General features: G+C 47.9%; 1 protein-coding gene across 1 annotated transcript in view; it reads left to right on the top strand.

Annotated features, from left to right (window-relative positions):
• tafa3a (TAFA chemokine like family member 3a) overlaps positions 1-15496 on the top strand; it is a 155702-nt gene that overhangs the window by 129571 nt on the left and 10635 nt on the right. The window contains exon 3 of the mRNA XM_079509235.1: positions 14358-14507. Within this exon, the coding sequence (XP_079365361.1) occupies positions 14358-14507 (150 nt within the window). The remainder of the gene's footprint in view (positions 1-14357; positions 14508-15496) is intronic.

The raw sequence follows: 15496 nt of genomic DNA, 5'->3' as shown, positions 1-15496 counted from the left end.
CTCTCTCCTCTCTCTCTCTCTCTCTCTCTCTCTCTCTCTCTCTCTCTCTCTCTCTCTCTATCTCTATGTTCCTTTTAGCAGCATGCATCTTTTAAGTTCTTATCCTTTCCTAATTCCACATTGGCACTTATCAATCAGGAATCAATGAATATTATTGTGGAGTGCTGCGCTTTAGAGTGTTATTGATTGGCTTAAGGGTCAGGCTGCATGCCAGTCCTCATTAGCGCTCGGGATCCTTCTCTCTCTCTCTCTCTCTCTCTCTCTCTCTCTCTCTCTCTCTCTCTCTCTCTCTCTCTCTCTCTCTCTCTCTCTCTCTCTCTCTCTCTCACTTTACCACCTATCCTCCTTGCTGACGTAGGCGACTGGTGATGCTAACCGATGGCAGTCCTAAGTGCTTTAAGTGAAAAGTATTGATCACAGGTGTTGGGAGCCATTTACACAGCTGCCTGGATGCATACAGGCCAAAGAATGCAGACAGCTTCTGTCCATACATTAAGATGTTACCTTTAGTGACAGCACCTGCAGTCATCCTCACTAACGCCACATAAACCATGTCTGCTTGTGTGTGGCAAGCCCCCAGTGCAGCTCTCCAACGTTGAAGCACTGGGCCCTAGTGGTAAGAGGTGGGACTGCAGGCGGACCCGTGGAGTTATGACGAGGAAACCCCGTGCAGCTGGGGTTTAACATTGAGCGCCCGTTTGCACTTCCGCATTTTGGACACCAAAAACTGCGGAAGTAGACGGTTCTTCCGGGTGCTTCAAAACGCCATATTAGACATAAATGTATAAAACAGCAGTCAGAGTACAGTCAAACACTTATTCCAAAAGGGATAGCACAAAATGTTTCCATTTAGGCCCTATGCAAGAGTGTGAAAATGGAAGGGGGGGAGGGTGTGATCACCTGTTTAAGGGAGAAGTGATAATTTCCTCTTCCTTGGGCCTGCTGAAAGGTGGATTTTCAGGCCTTTTTTAAAAGTGATCTGGAGAGGGAGAGGTCAGGGCATTCCACACCTGGGTGTCCGTGCTGTAGAAGGAGAATTTACCCATATTTGTTTTGAAAGTGGGAGGTACCAGGTCGTTGTTCACACTCCCTCTAGCATTGTGGCTGTGGCCTAGGTGTCACTTTTTTGAGGTAGTTAGTCAGGTATGCGGGTATACTGAGGGCATTGAGGGCAAGGCTGCATTTACAATGTCAATCCCGGCCATTTCAATTGCTTAACTCTGTTTTCTACCCAGAGCCAGTTTAGACTAGCAGAATGGGTTGGAAAGAGGTGGGTCATGGGCCCCAGGCCGAGAAGCCCCTGCCCTTTTGCCTCAAAGTCTCTCCCCTCTGCAGGCTGTGAAAAAGGGCCATGGATGATCCGTGGCCCTTGGATGGACTAATATTTGGCCCGGGCAGAGGCCTTTTCTGGCGGTTCTGGACAACCGTGGGTCCGACCGACTCGACACTGGGTACTGCACTCCCTGTGGGGGTGTGGAACGTGCGTGTCGAATTTGAAGTTGGTTCTCCAGTTACGTGCATTACAGACGTACACACAGACAGACAGACAGAGATCTGGTGCATTTATAGATAGGTGTTCTGTATTGGTCATGGACTTATTGTCTCCACCAGGCCGAAGGCATGGGGAGAGAGTATGTTTTGCACTCCGTCCGTGTGTCTGTCCGTCCGTCCGTGTGTCCGTCCGTCCGTGTGTGAACAGCTAATCTCTGGCACCGTTGGCTTGATCGCATCCATACTCTGCACACACACCCCCTGGATGCCAGAGCTGAACCTCTGCTCCAAGTTTTCACATTGGCCTGTTATAGCGCCACCAGGAGACCGCTTTGTGCAAAACAAATGTTTTGACAGTACACCTACAGATTTTGTCCAAACATTACGCAAATTGGTACACAGTCTCTCTAGAGCCATTCAACGAAACGGGTCTTTCAGATTTTTCAGACTCCATCCTGATTGGCTACAATTGGCTTCCAAAGTTCGCAGGAGTGCTCCGTTTCAAACAAAATGCTGCAAATCATGAACACATCGTGTGATTTCTGTGAAATTTTGCACGCACATTCCCACTAGGCCGAGGAAGAAATGCCACTTGAATATTTTCAACTCAGCCTCATGGTGGCGCTATAACTGGCCGATTTGTGTTAAACCATGTATGCACACTCCCTAGAGGCCAAGGAAAAACCTTTGCCTGGAATTTTTCACATCTGCTCTTTATAGCGCCACCAGGAGGCCGACATATGTAAAACACATTTTCTAATATTACTCCTTCAGATTTTATCCAGATTTCACGCAAATCAGTACACATGCTCTCCATAGTCATGTGATCATGTGATTTGTTTGATTTCTCATAATTATCCATCCTGATTGGCTACGATTGACATCTAAAGTTTTCAGGAGTAGCTTGTTTTGTACCCGTGTTGTACAAATCGCCACAACTCCTCAACGCAGCGTCCGATTGCGGTGAAACTGTGCATGCCTATTCCCACTACTAGGCTGAGGAAGAAATGCCACTTGACAGTTTTCAAATCAGCCTCATGGTGGCGCTACAACAGGCCAAGTCATGTCACACACACACACACACACACACACACACACACACACACACACACACACACACACACACACACACACACACACACAAAACCCAAATAAACATGTTTATATTACTCCTAAACATTTTTCCAAACATCACACACACTCCTATCCTCCTGGTGGAGACCTGTGCCCAGAAGGGCACTTTTTCTAGTTAAAGTGCATTTAAGTATGTTCTGTATTGGTCTTGTGTTTCTGTTCTGTTGGTTTTGGTTTGCTGTTATTGCCTTGCCTTTGTCCATCTTATTTTGTAGTATTGTTCTGTGCCTTCCTGCCTCCCTGCCTCCCCTTGTTTGGTGTTTCCTGTTCTGTCTTGCCTACCTAATTATTGTTGCCTTTAGTCACCTGTGTGTATGCCTGTTAGCCTATCCTGTGTTTGATTGTATTTTGAGTTCACCTGTGTCCTGTTACCCCTGTCTATTTAAGGCTTGTGTTTGCTGTGTGTTCTTGTTGGTCCATAGCACTATGTCAAGTCAGCTAGTGTATTATTCTGAAAGCCTTGTTTCTGCCTATGTGGAAGAACCTTGGCTAGTTTACCTTGGTCTCCTTGGCTCGCAGTGTGTTATTTTCAGCATGCAACCGTCTAAAATCAGCCATTACGGCGCCATCAAGGCCTGACAAAATGCATTTTAATGATTCAATCAACTGTAGATTTCGTCGACTAAAATCTTGTGATATTTAGTGGACTAAAACTAGACTAACAATCAACATTCCAGGTGACTAAAATATGACTAAAACTAAAATTTCATTCCAAAGACTATGACTAAACTAAAATCAAAATGTGCTGTCAAAATCAACACTAGCGGCATGGAATGGTGCCTACTAGCTACTACACGGGATCTCTGCTTTTCAGCCACATAATGCTGCTGGCAAAACTGAATGCTGAACTGCATTCAAGTGTGACCGTTTCATTGAATCTTTTTTTCTTTTTTCTTTTTTTCATGTCCTGTGAAAGCAGGGAAGCATAGCTTCAAATTGACATTGGTTGCTCAGTTTGACCCACCAGTTTTGGAGATATGGCTTATAGAGTAATGTCTTGCAGAAAACAAGTTGAGAAAACAGGCTTGAAAGGTTCTCTTCTGTGGACTCTTAACATTACACAGATGTTTAAGCATTTATTTCATATTTACATGTCGATTTCAGCTCTGACATTAATTTCAAACATGCTCTAGTATGTGAAGAGTCTGCCTGTGCTATTAACTCATTTTTGATAAAAAGAAAATCACTTTTTTTAATATTGTGGTGGAAAGTAACTAAGTACATTTACTGTACTGTAAGTACTGTACTTAAGTACAATGTTGAGGTGTACTCTACTATTTTCAATTTACAATACTTACTCCACTACATCTCAGAGGCAAATATTGTACTTTTACTCTTTAGTTACTATAGTTAGTTAGTAGATTTTGATTACTATTACAAAACAAACAGTAACCACTTCAGCCAAATATAGCCAAATAGACAATGTGTCGCGACGCATTGTGAGCTTGTAGATCGGCTATTTTCAAAGGATTATACATACATATATATTTGAAAACGTCAAATGAGACATTCTGCATAATGACTACTTTTACTTACTTTTAGTTACTTTAAGTACATCTTGATGCCAATACTTTTGTACTTTCTTTTACTCAGTTGCTTCAGTAAAACAATGGAGTACTTTTTCCACCACTGAGTATTACTATACTTAAGTAGGGTCAAAGATTTGAGGACTTCTTCCACTGTCGGCCACATATATGGGTATTTACCAGCAAGGCCATCACCCCACTGCTCAGGTCTCTGACCTCTGGTCCTGCTCACACAGCATGGTGGTTTTGGGTCCAGTCTCGGAGTCGCTGACCTTGGCCTGCAGGCTGAGTTTCAATCAGCGGGTTCACAAAGGTCTTTCAGATACACACACTTGCACGGATGGACGAACACACACACACACGCACACACACACCCTGACCAGTCACGTATTCTTCCTCCCCCATAATGAGTTGACAGTCTCAAGCGAGGTAAAACTTTAGGCCAGGGGTAGGCAACCTGCTGCAGTGCTCAGAGCCGCATGTGGCTCTTAGGCCCTCTCCCGTGGCTCCCAGTTGCTAGGGCAAAGAAGTATGAAAAGGAATAAGAGGTTATTTTAAGCATTTGCGAAATATTTCGCTTATGGGAGGTTTCCTACTGGCAAACCGAGCTGCAGAACTTCATTTATGAACTCCCACAGGGATCAAAAGGTCCCTGTGGGTTTAAGAGATGTGACGTCTGCAGGCGCTGTGCCCCCGGGGTATAGAAGGCGCGCCTACGTCACTAGCTCTCATTCTACTTTTCTCTGCCAATAGAGAACTGCAAGACTTCTGAACTCGAGTGCGTTTGAATGTTTTAGCTTCACAAGCCGGACAAGAGAAACCAGTTTTCTTGAGTACCGTGAGGTTCAAAGCTTCTTGAATAATTACACGTATTTATACGCTATTTAACAGCCTTTTCTCGGTGCTAGCCGAGATTTCCCGCTGTTAGCCTAGCCAAACTAGCGTTAGCCTCGAGCGACACACTAGCTTTGCCTAAGATACAGTTAGCCAGCTAGCCAAACTTGTTTGCGCGGCATTTCCTAAACGCTTAGCTTTACTCGTTAGCTTCAGCTAGCTTTAGCTTACACCGGGCTGCCGGTGTAGCTTAGCCTTTCTTCTTCGGAAGGAAGATGGTTTACCCCCGTACGAAGGCTGCTTCGGCGAGGAGGGAAGCCACAGGAGGAGCGGAGCGGACGACCCGGTGTTGCCCCGGATGTGGTAACACCATGTCGAAGGACGACGGACACGCTGTGCGGCCCAAGGAGGGCATTGTGGCTTGACTCCGGCGCTGTATCAACTTCTACGATAAGCTACGCGATACAGACCGACAACCCCCTCCTCCTCCTCCTCTTCGAGACCCCTGGCCCTCCAAAGTGTTCACCGGTGAGGGACCAAGGGACGCTCCAAGGAAGAAGCTGGACTACCCGCCGCTAACACGCGGCGCCCCAGCCTCTTCGACAGCTACAACCGGACAGGAGCGGCCTGTTCCAGCACCGTGGAGCCGCGCTCATGCTACGGTCTCCAGCTCCCAGGCCTCCATAGTCAGGGCTACCGACTACGAGGTTTGTGGAGCAAGGCCTAAAGCTACAGCTAGGCCTCGCTACCTGGCCCCGCCGGCTTCTCTCCCCGCAGAGGCTCCGCCACGTGAGGAGGATAGGCCCCGGTCTGGGGACCGAAGCCCTCCGATACCAGCACCGAGACACAGGTAGACAGGTAGGCGTTCTACAGTGTCCAGCGCCATGGAGGAGCGCCTCGACCCATCTCCACAGAGGAGCTATCGCTCTGACCGGGACAAGAGGAAGGCGAGTTCTCTGATGAGGAGCTCCCTTCACGCCAGTATCGCCATGAGGACTACCACGTTCTTGATGAAGTGAACGTCTTATGACGATGAGGGTGACGAGAGAGACTACGAGGAGTATGACGTTAATCCACGTGTCACTTTCCATTAAGACGACGTCGACATGGACGTGGACTCTCAGGGGCCACAGGTGGGTGCACCTGTCGCCCCCCCCCACCCCAGCAGGACGAGCCTGCTGTTCCTGTGGTGTTAATGAGGGACGACTCCCCCATTCTGGACATCTACAGGAAGGGAGCCATACGCTGCCAGCTAGAGTGGCCAACATGCACCACCAAGGCACGTGCATGGCTGGGGATGTCTCTGGACCAACTCCCCCCCCCACCCCCGAAGAAGCAGAAGCTTCCTCAGGCCCCGGAGTTCATGGACACCATGCTCCACCCCTGGAAGAACCCCTCTGTGAGCGCGGAGTTTCAACACCGCACCACAAAAGCGGTCCCCGACATGGTGGACATTGGCAAGATGGGCCTCCTCGCTATGCCCACCATGATGGACAGGGCGATGGCCTCCTACCTAGCCAACCCACAGGCTCCCAGGGTCATCCCGCTGGAGAGGGAACCAGCCTTCACCAGCACCATCGACAAGGAGGCCTCTAAGCTCAACAAGTGGCTCCATGCCCACATGAGCTTCATAGCCAAGGCCACCAACGCCATTGCCATCCTGCAGGGCTCTGTCAAGGCTCTCCTCCTGGAGATGAAGGACTCGTCCACTCCAGCTCAGCTGGCAGAGCTACGCCGCCTCAACCATGAGATGGCAGCCCTCCAGTGTGAGATCGCGGAACACACCAGTGAGTCACTGGTGTGCTCCGTGCTGCAAGAGAGATGGAGGTGGGTTAACCCTCCTCTCTCTGATGCCATCAAGAAGGAGATGGTGGGCAAGGACATCTCTCATGAGGGCCTCTTCCACGGGGTCCTGGAGAGTATGTCCATCTCCATTCAGCAGGCCGAATCCTCCTCTAAGACGATGAAGGCCCTCGAGCCACTGGCTGTCCAGGCACCTCCTAAAAACCCCAGGGGAAGGAAGGCACCCTGGAAACCCAAGGCAGGTGAGAAGGGCCCACCCAGGGCCCCTGACCGTAGCAGGGACAGACAGCAGCAGCGCCCGCATCCCAAGCCGGATCGCCGCCGCTCTCCTCCTCCCTACAAAGCCAGCACTTCCAGAGGCCGAGGCGCAGGGAAGCGGACGTGACACCCCCGGCCGGGTTCAGAGGGGGGCCTCGGCCGAGCCCCCCCATGTTCAGAGACCAGCGCAGGAGGTAGAGACCAGCGCAGGAGGTAGTGGTCACGGACCTCACCTCCGGGCCGGCGCCCAAGCGCTTGCAGAGGGAAGTACATGCAACTGTTGCCTCTGTACTCTCCCTCCCAAAAAAATGTAATGTGCAATTCACAAAGTGTACCTGTTTTTGTACCAATAAAGTTGACAAAAAACAAAAAAACACGAAAAACAACAAAACCATCTCTGAAGGGCATAAGCCCACCCATGGGAGACATAACCCATACTGGGACAGCACAGGCTGTCTCAGGCAAGAGCCGTCACGCCATCCCTCCCCGCCCAGCCATTGCTAGGAGTCGTCAGAGGGAATTCCCTATCGAGTCATCTGTCACAGTGGCGGAAGCACAGGGCCCGTGGATCATCCGTACAATAGCTACAGGATACAGACTCCAATTCGCCTCGAAACCGCCCACGTTCGAGAAAGTAATATTCTCCCGAGCGAAAGGGCGGGAAGCGGACATTTTGCAGCAGGAGATTTTTTCACTGCTGCAGAAGGGCGCTATATCAGTGGTACCCCCTCACCAGTCACTCAACGGGTTTTATTCTCGTTATTTCCTGGTGAAAAAGAAAGGGGGCGGGCTTCGTCCTATACTGGATTTGAGAGCCCTGAATCGTCATCTAAGAACATTCCGTTTGAAGATGCTGACTCCGCCAGTCCTAATGCGCTCAGTCCGCATGAACGACTGGTTCACGTCAATAGATCTGCAGGATGCATATTTCCACGTTCCAATTTACCCCCCCCACAGAAATTTTCTGCGGTTCGGGTTCAAAGGGAAAGTGTACGAGTACACGGTTCTTCCCTTCGGAATGTCATTGAGTCCGAGGGTTTTTGTCAAATGCACAGCGGCGGCTATCGCCCCACTGCGACAACAGGGTCTTCGTCTAGCCACATATATAGACGACTGGATCCTAATGACAAACTCTCCACAAGAGGCTCGGTTGCACACACTTCAAGTGCTCAACCACCTCTGCTCACTAGGGTTCCAAATAAACCTAGAAAAGAGCATGCTGACGCCGACTCAGTCTATAGACTTTATCGGAATAAGGCTGGATTCAGTTTCTTTCACAGCTCGCCTGAGCATGGAAAGAATGGAAACAACATTACAGTGCGTGGCATCGTTCCAGAAGGGACGTTCGATTCCCTTCCTCACGTGCCTTCGGATGGTGGGGCTTATGGCCTCAGCAGTCCATTTAATCCGCCTGGCCAGATTACACATGAGACTATTCCAGCGATGGATGAGCTCTATACGTATACCTATGTACCGTCGCCGCCAAAAAGTGATAGTGACGTCACAATGCGTACTAGCCCTTCAATGGTGGGCGAACAGACGGACTCTCTCAGAGGGCGTCCCTATGGGGAGACCTCTGACGAGGAAGGTGGTCACCACGGACGCATGCATGTCCGGATGGGGAGCCACACTGGAAGGCTATACAGCCAGAGGGATATGGGAGGGACCTTTACGATCCCACCACATCAATTATCTGGAACTGATGGCGGTCTTCCTCGCACTAAAGCACTTCAAACCGCGCATTCAAGGTTGGCATGTCCTAGTCCGGACGGACAACACGACAGCTATGTGCTATATCAACAGACAAGGCGGACTCAGGTCCCCTCGTCTTCATCAGCTAGCACGCAGACTCATATTATGGTGCGACACACACATTCTATCAGTTACAGCGTGCCACGTCCCCGGTCTTCTGAACACAGGAGCAGACCTGCTGTCCAGAGGACCCCTCCGTTACGCAGACTGGTCCCTACACCCTCAGGTGGTAGCCCAGATCTGGAGCAGGTTCGGGACACCCGAGGTGGATCTCTTTGCCTCAGAGGAGAACACGAAGTGCCCTCTCTTCTTCTCCATGAGAGAACCATCGCCGCTGGGACTAGACGCTCTGTCACACCGGTGGTCCAAGACGCTACTCTACGCCTTCCCCCCCCCTAACCCTGATTCTCCCCACTCTAGACAGAGTGAGGACTCAGGGTCTGAAGGTGCTATTAATAGCCCTGTCCTGGGGGGTATGGAGGTCAGAAATAGCCCCTCTTCTCTTCGATCATCCATGGCAGATTCCTCTACAAGCGGATCTCCTCACGCAAGCGAAAGGGGAGATCTTCCACCCTCACCCCAGAGACCTAGACCTGTGGGTCTGGCCCGTGAGAGGGTGATGTTGACAGCAGCAGGCCTTCCCCCGAACGTGGTGGCAACGATCCAGAAGGCCAGAGCCCAGTCAACAAGTAACCGTTACGACACGGCCTGGCGCATATTCGAGCAGTGGTGCTCGGATCGACCAGACCACGTAATTCCCTATCAGGCCTCAGTAGTGCACATACTGACGTTCCTTCAGGACTTCCTAGACAGAGGCCTAGGCCTCTCGTCGGTTAAGACCCACCTAGCAGCCATCTCAGCATGCCACGTGGGCATAAACGACCAGACGGTGTGGAAACACCATCTAGTCAAACTATTCATGAAGGGCGTCCGTAGAGAACACAGGGTTGTTAAATCCCTGGTTCCCTCTTGGGACTTGTCCCTGGTTCTGGAGGCCCTAACCACGGCACCTTTCGAACCACTACAGGCAGCAAACCTGAAGTGTTTAACACTCAAAACTGCCCTCCTAGTTGCTTTGACAACTGCAAAGAGAGTAAGTGACCTACATGCACTCTCGATCTCTCCAGAGTGCATGAGGTTCGATGACAGGTCAACAAAGGTCACCATCAAGGCGAACCCGGCCTTCATTCCCAAGAATGCCCTCTCGGTGTGTCTACCAGTAGACCTACAAGCTTTCCATCACCCTACTTTCATCTCCGATGAAGACAGGAGGCTGAACTGCCTCTGTCCAGTAAGAGTGCTTCGCACTTATGTGGACAGAACGAGTCCCTTCAGGAAAGGGAACCAGCTGTTTGTGTCTTGGGGTACCAAGACCAAAGGGAAGCCTGTTACAACAGTCACTATCTCCAACTGGATAGTGGACGCCATCCGTCTGGCCTACACTAGCCAAGGAAAGGAGCCCCCACAAACGCTGAGGGCCCATTCCACACGAGGTATGGCAGCATCGTGGGCACTCTATAAGGGGGTGTCGATCCAGGAAGTCTGCACTGCAGCAAGCTGGTCTACACCCTCGACGTTCGCCACATACTACAACTTAGATGTGGCAACGCCCTCTCTGGCACATGCAGTCCTAGGAGCGGCTTCTCTATAAAGAGGCCCACTCCGGCCCTCTGTGCCATGAGATGCACAGGCGACACTCTGAGTTAACCTGTACATCTCCCCAGGGACTGGGCAAATGACCATTGAAGTCATTCAGCCCACCCTTTACCTCCGGTCCTAACATTCACTCGTTGGTTCAGGATTCGGGAGTTCATAAGGTCCCATAAGAGTTCATAAGGTCCCATAAGCGAAATATTTTGCGAATGCTCACTTAAAATAACATTAAGGTTACTTTAGTAACCATGGTTATTTAAGTAAGTGAGCGAAATATTTTGCGGAACACCCTTCTGTCTTGCTATTGGCAGGAGAGAAAAGTTCCGAATGAGAGCTAGTGACGTAGGCGCGCCTTCTATACCCCCGGGGCACAGCGCCTGACGTCACATCTCTTAAACCCACAGGGACCTTTTGATCCCTGTGGGAGTTCATAAATGAAGTTCTGCAGCTCGGTTTGCCAGTAGGAAACCTCCCATAAGCGAAATATTTCGCTCACTTACTTAAATAACCATGGTTACTAAAGTAACCTTAATGTTTTCTTTTTTTTTTTTTACATTTTAATCATAATGTATTATTGTAGACAATATGCATAAAGTTATTCTTTCATTTTGATATTGCAAAACAACACCAAACTAGAAAAAGTGCCCTTCTGGGCACAGGTCTCCACCAGGAGGATAGGACTGTGTGAGATGTTTGGCAAAATGTTTAGGATTAATATAAACATGTTTTTGAGGCATTTTGTTCCAAAAATGTGTTTTGCAAAAATAAACCTGTTGGTGGCGCTATAACAGGCCACGATGTGTAACGATATGTGAGATTTTTGGACAGAATCTGGAGGAGTAATATCAAAAAATGTGTTTTACAAAAGTTGGCCTCCTGGTGGCGCTATAAAAGGCAGATGCGGAAAATGCAGGTCAACGGTTTGTCCTTGGCCTCTAGGGAGTGTGCATGCAACGTTTCACGCCGATCGGTGCAGTTTTAGGTAAACAATGTGAAAAGCTGCCTCATGGTGGCGCTATAACAGGCCGTCCTGGAAAATGCGGGGCAGAGGTTCATCGTTGGCATCCAGGGAGTGTGTGTGCAAAGTTTGGCATCGACCGGGTTAACGGTGCCGGAGATTAGCTGGTAACGGACGGACGGAAGGACGGACACACACACACGGACACACGGACGGAGTGCAAAACATACTCTCTCCCCATGCCTTCGGCCTGGTGGAGACAATAAAGAATGTATTAATGCTAAGACATCTTTGTTTGTTTTCACCACCATTGCTGCTGGCTTGCTGGTATACTTGAGAACTTGCTTTGAGAAATTAGCAAATAATAAAATGTAATATTGAAAGACCAGAAAAATCACATAATTAAAGTTTGCTTAATTAAAGCAAACATATTTTGCGGCTCCAGATAGAATTGTAATACTTTTTGGGGCCAAAAATGTCTCTTTTGATAAACAAGGTTGCCTACCCCTGCTTTAGGCCAGGGGTTCTCAACCTGGGGGTCGCGACACCTCGGGGGGGGGGGGGGGGTCCAACATTTATTTTGGGGGTCCATAAATATTTTTTTATTTTTGCAACTGAATGGCTGGAAAATGGAAATTTAGAGTTTACATAGTACACATAGTGCATGTAATAACTTTCCTTAATGATTATATCTGGTTTCAGTATTTATTTATGACGTATTTTCTCTATTATTACGTTTATTGTAGCTGTCAATTTGTATTGGTGGTGGGGAAGGGAGCGGGGCGGGGGTCGCGAGACATGGCCAAAGCATATTCGGGGTTCCCCAGCCAAAAACGTTGAGAACCCCCTGCTTTAGGCCATACCATATACCATATACCTGTTCGTCTGTCTCTGCCCCTCTCTCTTCTCCTTCCACACCACAGGGAGCACAGTGGGGGCATGATTCACATCGCCACTCTGGCAGTTATAGTAGCAGTCATGGCTGAGGAAATTTTAAATGAGAAAAGAAAAAGACAGTCAAACAGGTCAAATGGAATTATTTTGAAAGGATTAAAAATAAGTACATTATTGTTGTTGTCTTTGTTTGGTCCTGTCCTGTTCACCTGGCTTTTAGATGTTGGCACCAAAGGCACTTTATGATAGGAGGAAGGAAGGCACTGGAGCAACTCAGACAGTTTAAGCTTTTTTAATCAGCAGGGTACAAGTAAAAAATGGCAACGTTTCGATTTATGATACATTTGTTTAGTTTTTTTCCCCCTTCTTTTCTTTTGTCAGCCACTGGGTAATGGAGAGATGGTCTTTTATTCCTTGTCTGCACCTCTAGCAATTGCCAATCGCCCACTCTCATACGCACACATAAGCTTAAACAAAGTTTGAATATTCTACCCAAGCAATTCCAACTTTGGAAATTAACTTTGACCCGAGGGCGTGCTGGTGGCTTAAAGATAATCACATCATCGGTAGGACCCTGACCTGTTTGTGCATCACTACGCTTCTGTTAGCTGAAAGGCAGTCAATCGGCAATTGTTGTCTGGCCTTTTGTTGGAATGTGAATAGAACCTTATTGATTGGAGGCAAAATGTTTTAATGTTGTAGATGAGATTCCTGGATTGCTAAGTAATGGGAAGATGGAAGCCCATTTCAATCCATTTTCACGTCAAGTCCCAAATTGAAAATCTTTACACACATAATTAAGGCTCATCTGAGAAGAATGCTGAAACTTTTAAATGTGTGTTTTTTGCAGGCATGCTGCCCTGTGTGTGTGTGTGTGTGTGTGTGTGTGTGTGTGTGTGTGTGTGTGTGTGTGTGTGTGTGTGTGTGTGTGTGCGTGTGCGTGCAAATATATGATGCTCCTTGAATTGAGATAAGTCTGGGTAACAATGTAATGAATATAAAATAGACAGTGTTATCGATATTTGATCCAACTAAATCAGAATGAAGCCGCTGTAATTGTAGCATTATTTCACCTACAGTACTCTGTAGGGTTAAGGTTAGGGTTAATAATAAAATAACATGTCCATTGCATGTGGTTAGTCCTTTTGGGTCTTTTTTAACAATGAGCTAAATGGCTACAGGTATGCCTTGTTCAGTATCTGGGTTACTGTACATTGATTATTTCACTAGCTGTCTGTGGGAGCATCACAGCAGACAGTATGAATCTTTCTCCTGCCATGATGCAATTTCTATTGACCATTCTCACCGCTGTGTACTGTGTATTCTATACTGTATGTAGTACTCTCATCTTTAAACACAGCCTCCTTGACTCTTTATGCATAATACATAAGTGGTTGGAAAGGAAAGCCCCAGTGTACTGAGCATTCTGAGCATGAACACTGGAGATTCATGTGGGAAGAGGTGAGTTGCAGACTACTTTGCTGCATCAGTGGAGATGGATAGGGCAGACTATCGACAACAACCCTGAACCTCATGCAGTTCCTCTAAGGTTATCACTTCATTACAAAATACATCCCATTGATTATTACTGGTCTGTTGAGGTGTCTGAATCGGTATGTATTTTTGAGGGGCGCTAGACCCTAAACAGCTATAGTGTAGATTCTGTCTGAACACAAACATGAAATGCCATTGACAATGAATGGAGAATTTACATCATACTGTATGTGTCTGAGCAAATCGGCTGGGTATGTATGTCGGTGGCACCCCTTGGCCTATAAGGGACCACCATTCTCTCTGATGATGTACAATGATTAGAGCGCCCCTCACTTCACACAGGTGTGATTTTTTTTTTTACATTATGTACTATCAACTACTGGCAAAGATGAATACTGTGCAAACACAGAAAACTAATAGCTAGTCTAAAATCTCCTCCATTTTATACACCTCATTTGTTTGTCTCCACTTTTGTTGGCTGTGCTGAGAAACACTATTACCACACACACATTCCTCATTCTTTTTTTTAAACCATTGTGTGTATTTATCTGTGTCTCCAGTGCATGTGAAAGCAGGGACCTGTGAGGTGATTGCCGCCCACCGCTGCTGTAACAAGAACAAGATCGAAGAGCGATCCCAGACTGTCAAATGTTCCTGTTTCCCCGGACAGGTGGCGGGGACGACAAGAGCTGCTCCGTCCTGCGTTGACGGTAGACTTTGACTATGATTTATTCTTTATTCTTTTTTTTTTTCAAAAGTGAAATTATTTGTATATATATATATTTAGAGAACTTACTGCATGAACTCTTGCATAACATTGTGTGTGACATGCTTCTGGGACCTATTTCAGTTGTTTCAGTTGTGTAATTACTTGGCTATGAGCCAAGCAAAGTTTATATTCGGGGGCCTCCCGAATTCCAAACTCCTACAGGGCTTAATTCTCAGGGGCCATATATAATCTTTTAAATCGAATTGGATTGTCAGTCCATCCATCTAGTCCCTTTGTCTGCAGTTGACTACGAGACGATTGGTCCTTGTGTTCAGCGGAGCAGATCGAGGGGGGGGGGCAGGTCATTTAATATCATGTCAACAGTGGCCTCTGTTACAGGTGAATCGATTCCTCCTCTCCACCTTTCTACAATAATGGCCCAGACAAGGAGCTTCCTCCATTTTGACAGTCCCCCGCGCCACGCTGTAGAAATGTCAAGGGAAGTCGTATATCGCCCGTAGGCCTCCTCAGAGCAAGTTAAGACCTTGACTCTCCAACCTCTGCTGTTCGCTTTATTGCCCCTCCTACACGCGCGCACGTGCACACGCACACGCACGCACACACACACACACACACACACACACACACACACACACACACACACACACACACACACGCACACACACACACACACACACACACACACACCCTACTTGTGAGCTGCAGCTCACACTGCTCGTAACAGTTATGAGCTTGACATTGACCCACACCCTGTAATTCACTCACTGCAAATACACGGGGACAGGAGTGACGGATCTCCACTGTCAGCAGGTCATCAAAAGAACCGCCTCTCTACTCTCCCTGACATGTTAATATAGATAAAAGCTCTTTTATTTCATGAGTTCTCTTTCTTTAGTTGATGCACCTATAGTTGCAAAAAAGGACCTCGTGTTCATCTCTCGTTCCTCTTTGTCCGTCTTCCCCTTTCCG

Source organism: Electrona antarctica (genome assembly GCF_951216825.1).
Source record: "Electrona antarctica genome assembly, chromosome: 9".
Lineage (NCBI taxonomy): Eukaryota > Metazoa > Chordata > Actinopteri > Myctophiformes > Myctophidae > Electrona > Electrona antarctica.
Note: the sequence above shows the minus strand (reverse complement) of the source record. Positions and strands in the feature narration are given on the sequence as shown.